General features: G+C 44.0%; 1 protein-coding gene across 1 annotated transcript in view; it reads right to left on the minus strand.

The window, feature by feature from the left end:
• Positions 1 to 12107: 12107 nt before the first annotated feature.
• STMN2 (stathmin 2) overlaps positions 12108 to 17457 on the minus strand; it is a 28134-nt gene continuing 22784 nt past the window's right edge. Inside the window, exons 4-5 of the mRNA XM_063451302.1 lie at positions 17092 to 17283; positions 12108 to 13702 (exon numbers count right to left, since the gene is read on the minus strand). Of these exons, the coding sequence (XP_063307372.1) occupies positions 13643 to 13702; positions 17092 to 17283 (252 nt within the window). The 3' untranslated portion in view covers positions 12108 to 13642. The remainder of the gene's footprint in view (positions 13703 to 17091; positions 17284 to 17457) is intronic.

Here is a 17457-nt window from a genome sequence, read left to right on the forward strand (position 1 = left end):
GGGGTGCAGGATGGCAGTTTATGGCTGTTGCTGATGACCCCTTGTCGCCCGGCCCCCTTTCAGGGAGCCGCCGGCACGCGCGCTGGAGCGTCGGCGGGACCGCAAAAAGGAATATGCTGGCTCTTTAACGAGCGCCATTGCCGATGGTATGGGTCCTGTAGATTTCGACATGAGTGCTCGCACTGCGGCGGGGCTCACCCGGCCTCGAGATGTTTTAAGAAGGGGAAGCAGGGGCCCCGCGTGGGTAAGGACGTCGTACCTCGGTCGGAGGACGCCGGTGAGCGTGGAAAGGATGCGGCCGTGGCTCGACCAGTATCCTAGACGTCGTGAAGCGGAAATTTTATTGGACGGGTTTTCAGTTGGGCTTTGGATCCCCTTTGTGCCTTCGTCCGTTCCGACCTTTGCGGGTAATTTGCGGTCGGTTGTGGGGAAGGAAACCATTTTGGGAGACAAGCTCGAGAGGGAGGTTCGGCTGGGTCGTATGGCGGGCCCCTTTGATGACCTGCCATTTCCCAATCTTCGGATCTCCCCTCTGGGCTTGGTTCCCAAAAAGGAGCCGGACTCTTTTCGCCTCATTCACCACCTGTCGTACCCCTCGGGCGGGTCGGTGAATGATGGGATTGACAAGGAGGTGTCCAGGGTCAGGTATGCCTCTTTTGATCGGGCGCTAGAATCGCTGCGGGACGCTGGAACGGGGGCCCAATTGGCGAAGTCGGACATTGAAGTGGCGTTTCGCCTCCTTCCGGTGCACCCGGACTGTTTCCATTTGTTGGGGTGTCATTTCCAAGGTTTGTATTTCTTTGACATGTGTCTGCCCATGGGTTGCGCCATTTCCTGCTCGTATTTTGAAATGTTCGCTTCGTTCCTAGAATGGGTGGTGTCCCAGGTGGCGGGTCTGACATCTCTGACCCATTACCTGGATGACTTCCTGTTTGTGGGGCCAAGTGGATCCAGGGAATGTGCGGTGCTACTGGAGTCTTTTCAAAAAGTGGCGGCGGATTTTGGCGTGCCGGTGGCGGCGGGTAAGACGGTCGGGCCGGTAGGGGTGTTGTCGTACCTGGGGATTGAAATTGACTCAGGCGAAATGGTGTTTCGGCTGCCTGAGGATAAGCTGACGCACTTGGTGCGTCTGGTGGACCGGGTAAAAGGCGAAAAGAAAGTTCAGCTGCGCCAAATGCAGGTTTTGTTGGCGCACCTTAATTTTGCGTGTCGGGTTCTAGCCATGGGTAGGGCATTTTCTCGTAGGTTGTCGTTAGCGACGGTCGGGGTGGCCCAACCATTTCACTTTATACGAATCACTGTACGGCTCCGGGACGATCTCCAGACTTGGAGTTCGTTCTTGGGGATGTATAATGGGCAGTCCTGCTGGTTACAGTCTGCTATTTCCAATATGGACTTGGAATTGTTTACGGATGCCTCGGGGTCTTTGGGCTTCGGGGCATACTTCCAGGGACGTTGGTGTGCGGAGCCTTGGCCTCAGGACTGGCGTGGTAGGGAACTCATGGGTAATTTAACTTTCCTGGAGTTTTTCCCATTGTGGTGGCAGTTGAGCTGTGGGGTGGTGAATTTGCCAATCGTAAGGTGATTGTTCACACGGACAACTTAAGCGTGGTTCATGTGATCAATCGCTCCTCGTCTGCCTCTCCCCCGGTGCTGGCGCTGCTTAGGCGATTAGTCTTGCTGTGTCTGCAGCGTAATGTATGGATTGTGGCGCGTCACGTTCCTGGCACCTTGAACGTGATTGCCGACTCTCTGTCTCGGTTTCAGTGGGACCGATTTCGAGAGGCGGCTCCGGAGGCGTCACACTCAGGGACGCCTTGCCCGAGGGACATATGGGATCTGGTTTCCGACATCTGAGGCGTATGGTGAGGGATTCGTTATCGGAGTCTACGTGGTCTGCGTATGTGTTGGTTTGGCAACGGTGGTGTATAGTGATGTACCGAACTGTCCGCCGGCGAACAGTTCCCGGCGAAATTAGCGTGTTCGCGTTCGCCGCGGCAGGCGGACACATGCGCAGTTCGATCCGCCCCCTATTCGTCATCATTGGGCAAACTTTGACCCTGTGCCTCTCGGTCAGCAGACACATTCCAGCCAATCAGCAGCCCTTACACACCCTCCAACCTCCCTCCCAGCATCCATTTTCGATTCATTCGGAAGATGCATGCTTAGTGAGAGGAGGGAAAGTTTAGCTGCTGCTGATTAGATAGGGAAATTGATAGCTAGGCTAGGGTATTCAGTGTCCACTACAATCCTGAAGGACTCATCTGATCTCTGCTGTTTAAGGCTATAACATCAGGCTGCTTTTTTTTTTTTTTTTTCCTGTGTAATGTAATTGCAGGTGCCTGCCTGCCAGCTTCTGTGTGAGGTTCACATTGGATAATGTGCCTATTTGCCCAGTGCCACCACTCATATCTGTTTTAACAATAGGTTAAGCTTTACATTTAAAATAAATATATTTTTTTCACTGTAATAGAAGAGCAGTTAGTTGTCTGCAAGCGTCTGTGTTTCAGGCCTACTTCAGCGTGTGCTCTGCAGACCTGTGCCAGCGTGCTTTGACAGTTGCCAATCATATCTGGTGTCTCTATAGCGTGCTTTTACAACCAAAATTTTGTTTCCACTGTAATAGAAGAGCAGTTGCCTGCCTGCCAGCTTCTGTGTGAGGTTCACATTGGATAATGTGCCTATTTGCCCAGTGCCACCACTCATATCTGTTTTATAAATAGGTTAAGCTTTACATTTAAAATAAATATTTTTTTTTCACTGTAATAGAAGAGCAGTTAGTTGTCTGCAAGCGTCTGTGTTTCAGGCCTAATTCAGCGTGTGCTCTGCAGACCTGTGCCAGCGTGCTTTGACAGTTGCCAATCATATCTGGTGTCTCTATAGCGTGCTTTTACAACCAAAATTTTGTTTCCACTGTAATAGAAGAGCAGTTGCCTGCCTGCCAGCTTCTGTGTGAGGTTCACATTGGATACTGTGCCTATTTGCCCAGTGCCACCACTCATATCTGTTTTAACAATAGGTTAAGCTTTACATTTAAAATAAATATATGTTTTTCACTGTAATAGAAGAGCAGTTAGTTGTCTGCAAGCGTCTGTGTTTCAGGCCTACTTCAGCGTGTGCTCTGCAGACCTGTGCCAGCGTGCTTTGACAGTTGCCAATCATATCTGGTGTCTCTATAGCGTGCTTTTACAACCAAAATTTTGTTTCCACTGTAATAGAAGAGCAGTTGCCTGCCTGCCAGCTTCTGTGTGAGGTTCACATTGGATACTGTGCCCACTAGCCCAGTGCCACCACTCATATCTGTTTTAACAATTGGTTAAGCTTTAGATTTAAAATAAATATTTTTTTTTCACTGTAATAGAAGAGCAGTTGCCTGCCTGCCAGCTTCTGTGTCAGGTTGGATGCCTTGCCCATTTGCACAGTCAGTGCCACCACTCATATCTGTTTTAACAATAGCTTAAGCTTTAGATTTTAAAGAAATCATTTTTTTTCACTGTAATAGAAGATCAGTTAGTTGTCTGCAAGCATCTGGGTGTCAGGCCTACTTCAGCGTGTGCTCTGCAGACCTATGCCAGCGTGCTTTGACAGTTGCCAATCATATCTGGTGTCTCTTTAGCGTGCTTTTACAAAGAAAAAAGGTTTCCAGTGTAAGCTAATAGCAGACAGTCAGTGTCCTTCAAGCGGCTCTGTCTGGCCTTCCTTCAGCGTGTGCCCTGCACAACCCTGCCAGCGTACTTTGACAGTTGCCACTCATATCTGGTGTCTCTATAGCGTGCTTTTAAAACCAAAATTTGTTTTTCACTGTTATAGACTGAATAGCAGTTACTTGTCTTCAAGCGGCTCTGTCAGTCCTTCCTTCAGCGTGTGTTCTGCAGAACTGTTCCAGTGCACATTGCCAATTTACGTTGCACTCATTAGAACCAAACACTGTGGGGTGATTTCACCAAGGACCACACGACGGAACAGGATCTGATTTTTAGGGTCCTTCAAATTGAAAAGGAGGATCCGGTATTTATTCTTATATCTGCTGTCAGTACACAGGAAAAGTTTAAATATTTCTTGTTCTACGTTCTCTGCAACTCCACGCACCGACTCATCCAATACGTGAAGATCTGGGGTTTCTCTGAATCTCCTCAGTAGTGTATCAAACAGAGTCTGCACTGTGGTAACACGGACATCTTCAGGACATAACTCAACTATTTGCAGATAGGCAGTCTGCAGCTTCTCTTTTTCACCTGTTCTCTTCTTTCTCTTATGCGTATTCTTGTCTATATGCAGGTGGTCTCTTGCCTTTCTTTTAACCAATTCGTCCTTCCATATGGTTTCAAAAGATCTCTGGCATCATTACTTTCAACGCAAATAACGTCATCATAGTTAGTCTCCTCATTATTCACCGGGAAGAGAGTGTTTGCACTGACTACCCACAGCATGCTCTTGCCATTGCCTACTCCACCTTCAACGACAGGGTGCAAGTCCCAAGTAGAAGGATCATTCACTTTATTATCTGTCTTTATTTCACAAGTAGTGCCTGGTTCACAAGATGTAAATCTGGACTAATGTCAACCCCAGGGTCTGGAAAATCATCAATTTGAAATTTTTCGAATAATCCCAGTGGGCTGCCACATTCTTCCTCCTCTGATGGTATTAAAGTTTGCAGAGATTCACTATGGGGTGGTGTCAAGCATTTTGGAGAACAATTAAGCATCTCCATCCCAATACGTTTCAGATGTCCTATCAGCTCTTCCACCCTATGCGATACTATGGGCAGGCTACCCGTGACGTCATTACTCACGGCCCTATTTCACGCGGACACTCTGTGTCAGTGTGTATCATGGTCTCTGTGGACAGGGAACAGTCTCTATTCTGCTCTGTGTCAGTGTGTATCAGGGGTTTTGAGGACAGGTGTCAATCCATATCTGCCAAGTGACCCTATGTAGGGGGAACAGTCCCTATTCTGCTCTGTGTCAGTGTGTATCAGGGGTTTTGAGGACAGGTGACAATCCATATCTGCCAAGTGACCCTATGTAGGGGGAACAGTCCCTATTCTGCTCTGTGTCAGTGTGTATCATGGTCTCTGTGGACAGGGAACAGTCTCTATTCTGCTCTGTGTCAGTGTGTATCAGGGGTTTTGAGGACAGGTGTCAATCCATATCTGCCAAGTGACCCTATGTAGGGGGAACAGTCCCTATTCTGCTCTGTGTCAGTGTGTATCATGGTCTCTGTGGACAGGGAACAGTCTCTATTCTGCTCTGTGTCAGTGTGTATCAGGGGTTTTGAGGACAGGTGTCAATCCATATCTGCCAAGTGACCCTATGTAGGGGGTACAGTCCCTATTCTGCTCTGTGTCAGTGTGTATCATGGTCTCTGTGGACGGTGAACAGTCTCTATTCTGCTCTGTGTCAGTGTGTATCATGGTCTCTGTGGACAGGGAACAGTCTCTATTCTGCTCTGTGTCAGTGTGTATCAGGGGTTTTGAGGACAGGTGTCAATCCATATCTGCCAAGTGACCCTATGTAGGGGGAACAGTCCCTATTCTGCTCTGTGTCAGTGTGTATCATGGTCTCTGTGGACGGTGAACAGTCTCTATTCTGCTCTGTGTCAGTGTGTATCATGGTCTCTGTGGACAGGGAACAGTCCCTATTCTGCTCTGTGTCAGTGTGTATCAGGGGTTTTGAGGACAGGTGTCAATCCATATCTGCCAAGTGACCCTATGTAGGGGGAACAGTCCCTATTCTGCTCTGTGTCAGTGTGTATCAGGGGTTTTGAGGACAGGTGTCAATCCATATCTGCCAAGTGACCCTATGTAGGGGGAACAGTCCCTATTCTGCTCTGTGTCAGTGTGTATCAGGGGTTTTGAGGACAGGTGTCAATCCATATCTGCCAAGTGACCCTATGTAGGGGGAACAGTCTCTATTCTGCTCTGTGTCAGTGTGTATCAGGGCTGGGCTTTGAGGACAGGTGTCAATGTTAGGTGATTTCTGCCCTTTATGGATTAAAAGCAGACTCTGCATCAACTGTGCAATTTTCCATGGGAGTTTTGCCATGGATCCCCCTCTGGCATGCCACAGTCCAGGTGTTAGTCCCCTTGAAACAACTTTTCCATCACTATTGTGGCCAGAAAGAGTCCCTGTTGTTTTTAAAATTCGCCTGCCCATTGAAGTCAATGGCGGTTCGCGCGGTTCGCCGGTTCGCGAACATTTGCGGAAGTTCGCGTTCGCCGTTCGCGAACCAAAAATTCCGGGTTCGCGACAACACTAGTGGTGTAGTGCAGGGTCCAGTGAAGATCTTTCCTCGGAGGCGGGGAGATTGCGTAACACGCTGATTCTTCTGGAGAACTTATGTGCAGCAGGTAAGTCGGCGGCTGTCGCAGGGCGGCACTTGGCCGCTCTTTCATTTTTATTTCAATGGTTTGGTTGGCAGGATGCGACAAAGGCCTTCTGCGTTGCACGGGCCTTGAAGGGTTGGAAGAAGAGCCGTCTCCTTCGAGGTGCTTTATAGGTTGTTACAATTTCTGCCCCAGGTCTGTTCTTCGGGGTACGAGGTTCTACTGTTTCGGGTGGCGTTTCTGTTATGCTTTTTTGGGGCCCTTCGGGTCGGGGAACTGGTGGCCCCTCGGGCCAAGGCGCCAGCGGCGCTGCTTCTGTCAGACGTCTTGATCTCTGACCAAGGGTTGGTGCTGTCCATTCGTAGATCCAAGACTGACTGCAAAGGAGTGGGGGCGCGAGTTCGCATAGGCAGGACGGGCGGTTTGTTTTGTCCCGTCGGGGCGGTCCGAGAGTTCCTGATAGCACGGGGAGATGTAGAGGGGTCCTTTCTTCTTCATCGGGAGGGGACCTCTCTGAGTCGTTTCCAATTTTCGCGGGTGCTGCGGTCCTGTGTGAGCGGAGTGGGGTTGGATCCGTCCTCTTACACTACCCACTCCTTTCGCATAGGGGCAGCTACCCAAGCCAGTATGATGGGCTTTCAGGAGGATGCGCTTAAGCGTTTAGGTAGGTGGCAGTCAGTTCGTTTTCAGTTGTATGTTCGGCCTCATATGTTATAACCGACTCCTCGTTCTTCTTCTTGTTTGTGTTGTTATCTGTTTGTTTTCGCAGGCATGGTCACCAGATACGTATGGATCCTGGGCCATTCCTATGTTTATTGGGCGGCTAGACGGGCCGAAGCCAGACCATATGGGCGTAATCTGGGGTTGCCGTGTGAGTTAGTGCAAATTCGTTGGAGGGGTATTAGGGGTTTGTCGTGGTATCAGATGTATGCTGAGTGCGTACAGCTCTGTCGGTACGTGTCAGGTCCGGTCACGTTAGTTCTCCACGCGGGTGGGAATGATATTGGCCGTAGGAGGTCAATTGATTTGATACATGGGATGAAGCAGGATTTAGCTAGGTTTTATGCCCTCTTTCAGGACCTGACCCTAATATGGTCGGAGATAATTCCACGTCCAGCTTGGGGGGTTTCGGGAAAAGGTAGGCCCTTGGAACGCTGCCGTCGCAAAGTCAATATGACTATTGCGAGATTTGTGCAATGGCTGGGAGGGTTGGTTGTTAGGCATGTGGAGCTAGAAGGGGATAATGCAAATGTTATGAGAAAGGACGGGGTTCATTTATCTCCCATTGGGTTGGACATCTTCAATGTGGGTTTACAATCGGGAGTGGAGGCTGCACTGTCTGCGGGGGGGCGCGATGCCGGCGCGGCGTAGCGCGCAGGGAGGGGCATCACGGTGGCGGGATCCCTGGACAGTGCAACTGGGAGTAAAGGAGAAAGACACGGAGTCGAGTTGGGGAGATGACAGACCGCACAAGGGCTGATGGCAAGTGCCGGCTGTTGAGGCTCTTGGATAAAAGAGGTGGAGAACTGTCTGTTGGGTTAACCGCCCAACAGCTGACAGGTTATGGTTATTGGTTTTGAATTTTATTTAATAAAGCTGTGGCCGTTGCCCTTATCCACAAAAAAGTGTGTGGTGTTTTATTGGGAGGGCAACGGGAAGGTATAAGGAGAATGGGTCAGCAGTCAAGTTTCCCCCTGTACACCTTGGGAAGGGGGATCATGACTGCTGCCCATGTATGAAATGGGGGCTGGGCTAAAGTGTATACAATGTTGCAAAGTTATGGGGTTTGGGGAAAGGAGTGGGGAGGAGACTTACCAGTCAGCAGAGACTCTGAAGGAAACTGGTAAAAAATTCCCACCCACCCTCCCCTTGGTTATGTATGTGTTGGTTTGTTTGTTTTGGTGTCTGGCTGTTGTTTCTTGTTTTGTCACAGCTTGGCGGGATCCCTGGACAGTGCAACTGGGAGTAAAGGAGAAAGACACGGAGTCGAGTTGGGGAGACGACAGACCGCACAAGGGCTGATGGCAAGTGCCGGCTGTCGAGGCTCTTGGATAAAAGAGGTGGAGAACTGTCTGTTGGGTTAACCGCCCAACAGCTGACAGGTTATGGTTATTGGTTTTGAATTTTATTTAATAAAGCTGTGGCCATTGCCCTTATCCACAAGAAAAGTGTGTGGTGTTTTATTGGGAGGGCAACGGAAGGTATAAGGAGAATGGGTCAGCAGTCAAGTGTTTAATCCATGTGGAAAAGCTATAAGCTGCATTGAGCCCTTACCTAACCGGTGGCTAGAATGTCATCTTCAAGTTTCCCAGGAAAGCCTTGTTTAGATTTTGCATAGTATGAACGGGTCATCAATGAGGCCTATTTTATTTCCTTCAGTACTTCTTTTCACGAGTGATAGTATCTTGTTGGTTTTAACACCTGCTGACTGACAGTTCACACCGCTGCCAAGTCTATTGTGTATAAGTATTCCCTGATTTTCCCAACAGAGACCAAATTCAGAGATTAAATTGTAAGTTTATTTTTTTTCCCTAAAAACAACTTTATCTTAATAAAGCAGTTTTGGTGTATAGATCATACCCATGCAGTCTCACTGCTCAATTATCTGCCATTTAAGAGTCAGATCACTTTGTTCATCCAGCCCTAGCCACACCTCCCTGCATGTGACATACACAGCCTTCCTAAACACTTCCTGTAAAGAGTCATCTAATATTTATACTTCCTTTATTGCAATTTCTGTTTAACTAGGAATTTCTTATCTCCTGCTCTGTTAATAGTTTGCTAGACCCTACAGGAGCCTCCTATACATAATTAAAGTTCAAAATACAGAGCAGGAGATAAAAACTTTTAAATTAAGTTATATCAGATTGAAACTGAAAACATTTTGCGTTTATGCAGGCTGTGTTAGCCAAAGCCATGGGAGGTATGGCTAGGGCTGCAAAAACAGAAACAAAAGTGATTTAACTCCTAAATGACAGAGAATTGAGCAGTGAAACTTTAGATACATGATATATACACAAAAATGACTTCATTAAGCTAAAGTTGTTTTGGTGACTGTAGTGTCCCTTTAACTTTTCATTTGTCCATATCAATGGTTGTGAACCCTCTCCTGAATGACATACAATAGCCAACTTATTAGGCATTTCCCATGTCCAATAGAGATATTAAAGGATTAGTCCAAGCATTATGACCACTTCAGTGATTTTAAGTCTGTTTGGAGTCTGTATTTCAGTATCAAACTCTGTATATACTTTAGAGATATTTTGCAGCTGCATCACCAACCAGCCCCAAATAGAGTTCAAGGCTGGCTAATATCAATTCTGTGCATATTCTTTGCACAGAAGGTCAGTCATTGAGTGTTGATGCTCTCTGCCAATGAAAGCAGCTCAGCAGAAGCTATATATGCATTACATGCACATATAGAAGATCAAGTGCCCCATGGGACCCAAGTAAAAGGATAAACCTTTATTTACCTGTATTTACCTGTACTGGTTAGGATGCTTGGAGTAACACTTTTCTTTTAATGACATCCTTTCTATTCTCTTATCACAAAAATATCAAAACAGCCAGATATTTGCTCATAAATACCCTTCTACATAATAAAGAATTTAATCTCCTTATATTTGCAAGCATGTAATTGGCCGAAACTGTTAAATTTTCATGTACTGTTTTACTAATTAAATCCTTCGCAAATTCAGTGTCTCCTTTTCTAATGACACCTCCTCCGATCGTCCTGTCTCAGTAGGAGTCCCCCAAGGCTCTGTACTTGGTTCCCTTCTATTTTCTCTTTATACTGCCTCTTTTGGCAAACTTATTACCTCTTTTGGATTCCACTACCACCTGTACGCTGATGACACCCAGATATAGCTCTCCTCCCCAAATCTCTCTCCTGCCGTCCTGCAACGTGTCACTGCTTGCCTTTCTTCCATCTCTGACTGGATGTACTCCCGCTTTCTGAAACTCAATCTCTCTAAAACTGAGCTCCTTGTCTTTCCTCCTCCTAATACTGATCATCCTCTTTCACTCTCCCTTCAAGTTTGTGGTACCCACATCAGTCCATCCTTGCAAGCGCTCTGTCTTGGCGTCATACTTGATTCTGGCCTCACCTTTGAGCCTCACATCCAGTATGTTGCCAAATCCTGTAGATTCCATCTTAAAAACATATCCCGCATCCGCCCCTTTCTTACACAAGATGCTACCTAGGAGCTTGTCCATACTTTAGTGATTCTTCTACATCCATATCCTATGCTAAATTGGTGACTGCTTATATGTTTATATATCTTTTTATCGAATACATTTTCTTTACATTTTTAAACCCTGACCTGTGGATGTCTTTTGGCGGAATAAAAACTTGGAGGTGAACGGAAGGATTGTTTTGACCCCCCCATCATATCTGGGGAGGTACCCTCAGAGCGCTTATACCTACTTTGATTTAGTGAGTGCAACTGATTACTGCGCACAATACATTATATTTGTAACAATATCACACTGTTTTGTTTTATATTTTCTCTGTAGATTTACACAGCTATCTCCCGAATTGTTTTTTGTTGTGGTTTCCTTTAGTGATTTCCCGCATGGATTATTGTAACCCTCTCCTGATTGGTCTTCCCAAAAGCTGTACTGCACCGCTACAGTCCATAATGAACGCTGCTGTCAGACTGATTTTCCTCTCTAGTCTGTTCTCTCACACCTCACCCCTCTGTCAGGCCTTACATTGGCTTCCTGTATGCTATAGGAGTCAATTCAAAGTACTAGTTCACACCTATAAAGCACTGAACAACTCTAGCCCCTCTAATATCTCTGCACAGATCCATAGGTATGTCCCTTCTCGGTCTCTCCGCTCTGCCCATGACCAACTCCTGTCCATTGTTCGCACCAGTACGGCCAACTCAAGCTTGCAGGACTTCTGGCAGGCGGCTCCCTTCCTATGGAATAGCCTGCCTACCGCCATCAGACTCTCCCCTAGTCTTGCATCTTTTAAGAAGTGCCTTAAAACCCCATCTCTTTAGGAAAGCTCATGGTCTGCCAGACTAACCTCTACCTCACATACCTGTTTCTTGCTCTCTCCTAAAGGGCAGCCCACCTTATTTGATTGCAAATTCCTGTCCTATTGTGTTTTACACCCCACCTCCTATAGAATGTAAGCTTGTTTGAGCAGGGTCCTCTCCAACCTATCGTTCCTGTAAGTTTTTTGTAATTGTCCTATTTATAGTTAAATCCCCTCTCTCATAATATTGTAAAGCGCTATGGAATCTGTTGGCGCTATATAAATGGCAATAATAATAATAATAATAATAATTGTGTTCATTCATATATCTGCTCTCCAGATTTTAATATTGGAACTAGTAGATAATGTTCTGGAACTAGTAGATAATGTTATATTAAAGGGGTTTCCTTTTAGAATCTCGAACATTTAGAGTTTTAAACTAATTTTCTACCAATTTACAAAATGAATATGTTAATATATCAAACTTCCATAGTGTTTCTTGTTTATTTCTACAAACCAAAACACTTGGAGAATTTGGGGTTGTCAACAATATTTTTTTTTTCCTTAGCAGAGGAAACATAGGCCTTTTAAAATAGATACAATGTGTTCTCCACTCTGTTTGATGAGCCTTTTCTTACCTCAAGGTTTAATTATCTAAGATGCATTCATGGACCTCTGCAGCCTACCTCAAAGGAATTATATAAAGCATTTAGGTTCTAATTGCACTAGCGTTTCAAGACTTAGCTTCAACATAATTAGCAACTCGAAATGAGCAATAAAAAGTCTAAGCATGTATCAGTTCACAGAACCCCAATTCTTTATTTATCACAGCTTGCTCACAATGACATACAGGAAATAGCACTAACAGTAGAATATGCAGGCAGATACTCCCGTGGGGTAGGAACAATTCAAAAACTGCAACTAGGTTTTAAGGTTTTTTTTTTTTTGGGCTGTTTAGTAATTACATACTTGGCACGTGCACCCTGTCTAATCATCCCAGTATTTTAATGCTTAACAGTATCTTAGTTTTTTGTTAATAATGGTGCCATCAAACCATGGAACAAGAATGTGGCAAAATTCCGTAAGCCCTGAAGCCCCAAACATATTCCATGACAACACGATATACAGTATATACTACGCAAATCAACCAAAGTTTTCTGTGGGTTACCTAATTGCAACTTGCCATGGTCTTTGGCTAGCCACAGATTAACATTGGATTTTGGGCGTTATAATTCAAAAATAGCTGAATAAATGTTAGGCAATTACCTTGTCCCTGGCATAAAGGTTATAAAGTCTGTAGACCAAGACTGCTTTTCTAAGTGATGTAGTGTCCCAAATAACTTTTGTACTAACATGAACCCAAAGAAATTAGCCCTTCAGCTAAGGTATATTTAATCGATGCCTGTCTCCAGTGTTCTTGTTCTTAGTATTTTATATGCAAATAATTTTCTTGCCCCTTTTTAGGGCACAATTATAATTGTTTTTGATTCAACAGTAGCAATATGTGTGTTTTTTTTACATTTTTTGTATTTTCGGGTATACACTCAACCTATAATAGTGGAAATAATAATTGTAGATGTCATTTATTTGTTCTTCTTTTTCTGTTCGTGGGAACGTGATGTCCAAGTGTAATATCAGTGGAAAAGCAACGTAACCTACTGCATGTGTATACAGGTTGTAAATCTCTGTCTATTTCTCACAAACAGATGAGTGACTATGGACTGGTTGACCTGTCCTACACTCCAGAAAGGTGAAAAGGCCTCATCGATTCATGACACACTAGGAAAGAGCATTTTATTGACACCAGTTAAGCATCTTTCAGAACACAGACATGTACTAACATCATTGCACTGTGGATATAAAGACTGATTGAACAAACTGTAAAGCTTACAAAATATTCGGTACAGCTAGGTTATGGTAAGTCTTCCTGCCACCGCAAACCTTCTAATTGTATGTTGCATTAAAGGAAATACTGCAGGAAATGAGTTTAGACATGGGCATCTTGGAAAAAACAGCAAATTCAATTTAGAGGAAATAGACAACACCAAAAGCCTGTTACAGGACATGTAAGATTATGAAATAACTTGCATAATGCAATACTTGTATTTTTTAACAAAAATGTAAATATTTACAAAATAAGACCCACATTTTCATTTTTTTTAAACATCAAGCAAATCATTCTGCAAAGAGACTGCAATTTATTTTCTTAATGAGTTCTTGTCTTGTGTTTTTTTTCTTGATTTTTTTTTTTTAGATGTCATACATTTTCCATACTGATATCACATGATCCATAATTATATAGGCAAAGGAATTACTAATGGGATATTTTTTCAGCCAAAAAGTTCTTCATGGAGTTCCTTGTTCCTGCGCACTTCAGCGGCATGTCTTTCCTGCAAAATTATACCAATACCATGCGTTAGTATTGTTGTGTGCATCACGTTAAATCTATTGGTATGGCAAAATATGTGGAAACTTGCGGTAGCCCTTAGGCCAGGGGTAAGTAGCATTGGCACGCCAGATGTTGTGGACTACATCCTACCTGATGCTTTGCCAACGTTATGGCTGCAAGAGCATAACGGGAAATGTAGTCCACATTATTAGGAGTGCTGAAGGTTGCATACCCCTGCCCTAGGCTGTGAGGGCTTGCACGATGTGCTACAAAATATCATATCATACATGGAATAAGTGTAAAGTTCTTCAACACTTCTGTGCAACTGGCATGGATATTACCAGTATTTTCATTACTATTATGCATTTGTCAAGGTTGAAAACCTTAAAGGATCAACACAGTGGCTCCACATGGTTTTGTAATGAAACAAATAGAAATCCCCAAGTCATACAATTACAATAATCTATGAATGTAAGAGTCTGTGATGTTTAACATTCTATGTTCATCTTTGAGGGACATTCCAAACCCCTAAACCACCCAAGTTACTCCCCCTTGGCTGTCAATCAGACTACCGGTGCTGTTACTTCCTGGTTGTTTAGTTCAGTTGTGATAAACACAAGAGACAATCAATTGCCCAGAGCACAAGCCTTTCAAATACTTTTTTATTGAGTTGCACTGGGAAGTCTGTGATTAGACAACAGATTGTCTGGGTGGGGTTAGAAGGAGAGGGCTTGCAAAAGGTTTCAAACAAGAGACTTGCAGTTTTGTAAACAGTTTCTAGATATACTTCCAATGAATAAAATGAAAATTAAATGCATGCATGTTTTAATGGTGGATATATCTGCTTAACAGTGATTTTCATTTTTCTTTTTTGATTTGGGCAGTAGTGTTTCCCTTTAATATCTAGAGATATTTTACCCCGTATCATTGCAAATTAAAGGAACTCTCTCAGGACCATGAACACTTCTCATTCCAACCCATTGCCTGGTACTAACAGGCTGCTGATTCCAATCCCCTTGTCTGTGTCAAATTATTTTCAATATGATGTCATAAACCACAGGTCCAAACGATATCCGCAACCTGGCCCATTGTTCACCTACTTCCTAATTCTAAACAGCGATTGATAAAGAATTTACCAGGAAAATACAAATCTGAGACAAGACAGCTGAAATGGAAAAAATTCTCCAAGCTAGCTATATTTCCAGCCTAACTGGTTGGGTCCTTAAATTTCCTGATGAATTTCTGACAAGTCATACTATAGTAAATAACATATTTACGGCCTTTGACACCGTTGATCATGCTCTCCTTCTTCAAACTCTTCAATCGCTTGGTCTCTGTGACTCTGTCCTCTCATGGTTTTCCTCTTATCTCTCCCAATGCTCATTCAGTGTCTCCTTTTCTAATGATACCTCCTCCCCTTGCCCCGTCTCGGTTGGAGTTCCCCAAGGCTCCGTCCTTGGTCCCCTTCTATTTTCTCTTTATACTGCCTCTCTTGGCAAACTTATTACCTCTTTTGGATTTCACTACCACCTGTACGCTGATGACACCCAGCTATATCTCTCCTCTCTGGACCTCTCCCCTGCCGTCCTGCAACGTGTCACTGCTTGCCTTCCATCTCTGACTGGATGTCATCCCGCTTTCTGAAACTCAATCTCTCAAAAACTGAGCTCCTTGTCTTTCCTCCTCCTAATACTGATCCTCCTCTTTCGCTCTCCCTCCAAGTTTGTGGTACCAACATCAGTCCATCCTTGCAAGCGCGCTGTCTTGGCGTCATACTTGACTCTGGTCTCACATTTGAGCCTCACATCCAGCATGTTGCCAAATCCTGTAGATTCCATCTTAAAAACATAGCCCGCATCCGCCCCTTTCTTGCACCAGATACTACCAAGGAGCTTGTCCATGCTCTAGTAATTTCCCGCATGGATTATTGTAACCCTCTCCTGATTGGTCTTCCCAATAGCCGTACTGCACCCTTACAGTCTGTAATGAATGCTGCTGCTAGATTGATTTTCCTCTCTAGTCGTTTCTCTCACACCTCACCCCTCTGCCAGTCCTTACATTGGCTTCCTGTATGCTATAGGAGTCAATTCAAGGTACTAACTCACACCTAGAAAGCACTGAACAACTCTAGCCCCTCTTATATCTCCTCACAGATCCATAGGTATGTCCCTTCTCAGTCTCTCCGCTCTGCCCGTGACCACCTCCTGTCCGTTGTCCGCACTTGTACGGCCAACTCGCGCTTGCAGGACTTCTCACGGGTGGCTCCCTTCCTATGGAATAGCCTGCCTACCGCCATCAGACTCTCCCCTAGTCTTGCATCTTTTAAGAAGTGCCTTAAAACCCATCTCTTTAGGAAAGCTTATGGCCTCCAAGACTAACCCTTACCTCACATACCTGTCTCTTTTGCCCTTTCCTAAAGGGCAGCCCACCTTATTTGATTGTAAATTCCTGTCCTATTGTGTTTTACACCCTACCTCCTATAGAATGTAAGCTCGTTTGAGCAGGGTCCTCTTCAACCTACTGTTCCTGTAAGTTTATTTGTAATTGTCCTATTTATAGTTAAATCCCCTCTCATAATATTGTAAAGCGCTACGGAATCTGTTGGCGCTATATAAATGGCAATAATAAATAAATAAATAAATTATGTGTGTTTAGTGATCAGACCATCGGTGCAAACTCAAAAAAATTTTCTTGTAACAGATAAGTTAAGTTTTGCTTACTCCAAATGTATAATATTCAAATATGGTTTTCCTTTCAGTTTTTTTCCTCAAAACTATTCTATATCGCTATTAAATTTAAATTTTTAATTATACATACAGCATGCATACAATGTAAACATACTATAGTAAATTTTATTAATATCAATACAAGGTTAGAAAATAAAGGAAATAAGAGAAAATCAAAAAGGTGGGCGCTCAGAAGAAGGGTACATGTTTAGTTTTTGGGCAAACATGTAGGTATTATAATCTGTTATTTTAATCGCGTAATTTGAAAAGGTCTGATTCTGTCATTTGACCACCATGAACAAAGCTTTCGTAACTAAACACACCCCTAATGCAAGCAAATTACAGATTGAAATGTCTCTCTTACACATAATTATTGTGCAGAGGTAAGTCTATTTTCACTTACCCCAGAAAATAACCCAATAGCATTTACAGAGGTGAGGGAATAATGAACTGTCACTTTTAGAGAAGTATCACTTCTGTTCTCTGCTTGTACCGATATATTGGTTTCAAAATCTAATGTTTTTGCCTTGGGGTAGACTGTTTTAAAACATGTATCTGCATATAAATATAAATTGGAATTTGGAATGTCATCTGACCTTTGAATGCCTAGAAATGAGTTTTTATAATTATGCAGAGATGAGCAAAATGTGAAAATGCTTCCTACCTTCTCTTGAAGACGTTCCAGAACAGAAGCTAAGTAGGCTTCACGGTTTTCTTTGATCTGTTCCATTTTGAAGGTCAGTTTTTCCTCTGCCATTTTGCTAAAGTTGTTATTTTCTTCCAGTGCCTTTTGGAGAACCTCCCTCTCGTGTTCTCTCTTTTCTGCCAGTTGCTTCAGGATTTGTGCTTCCTGAAGCTGATATTAATGAACAAAAAAACATTTTTGGTTAAATACCCTGTTGATTTGCTTGAAAGATAAAGCTCTGAGTTTTAGTTGTGCATTTTGTGAAATTTTCAAAATACGCAGATATGAATATATAGCACACGTGTTCTACAACCATATTTTGAGACAATTTTTTTGTAAGTGACG

This window comes from Pelobates fuscus, chromosome 4 (assembly GCF_036172605.1).
Source record: "Pelobates fuscus isolate aPelFus1 chromosome 4, aPelFus1.pri, whole genome shotgun sequence".
Classification (NCBI taxonomy): domain Eukaryota; kingdom Metazoa; phylum Chordata; class Amphibia; order Anura; family Pelobatidae; genus Pelobates; species Pelobates fuscus.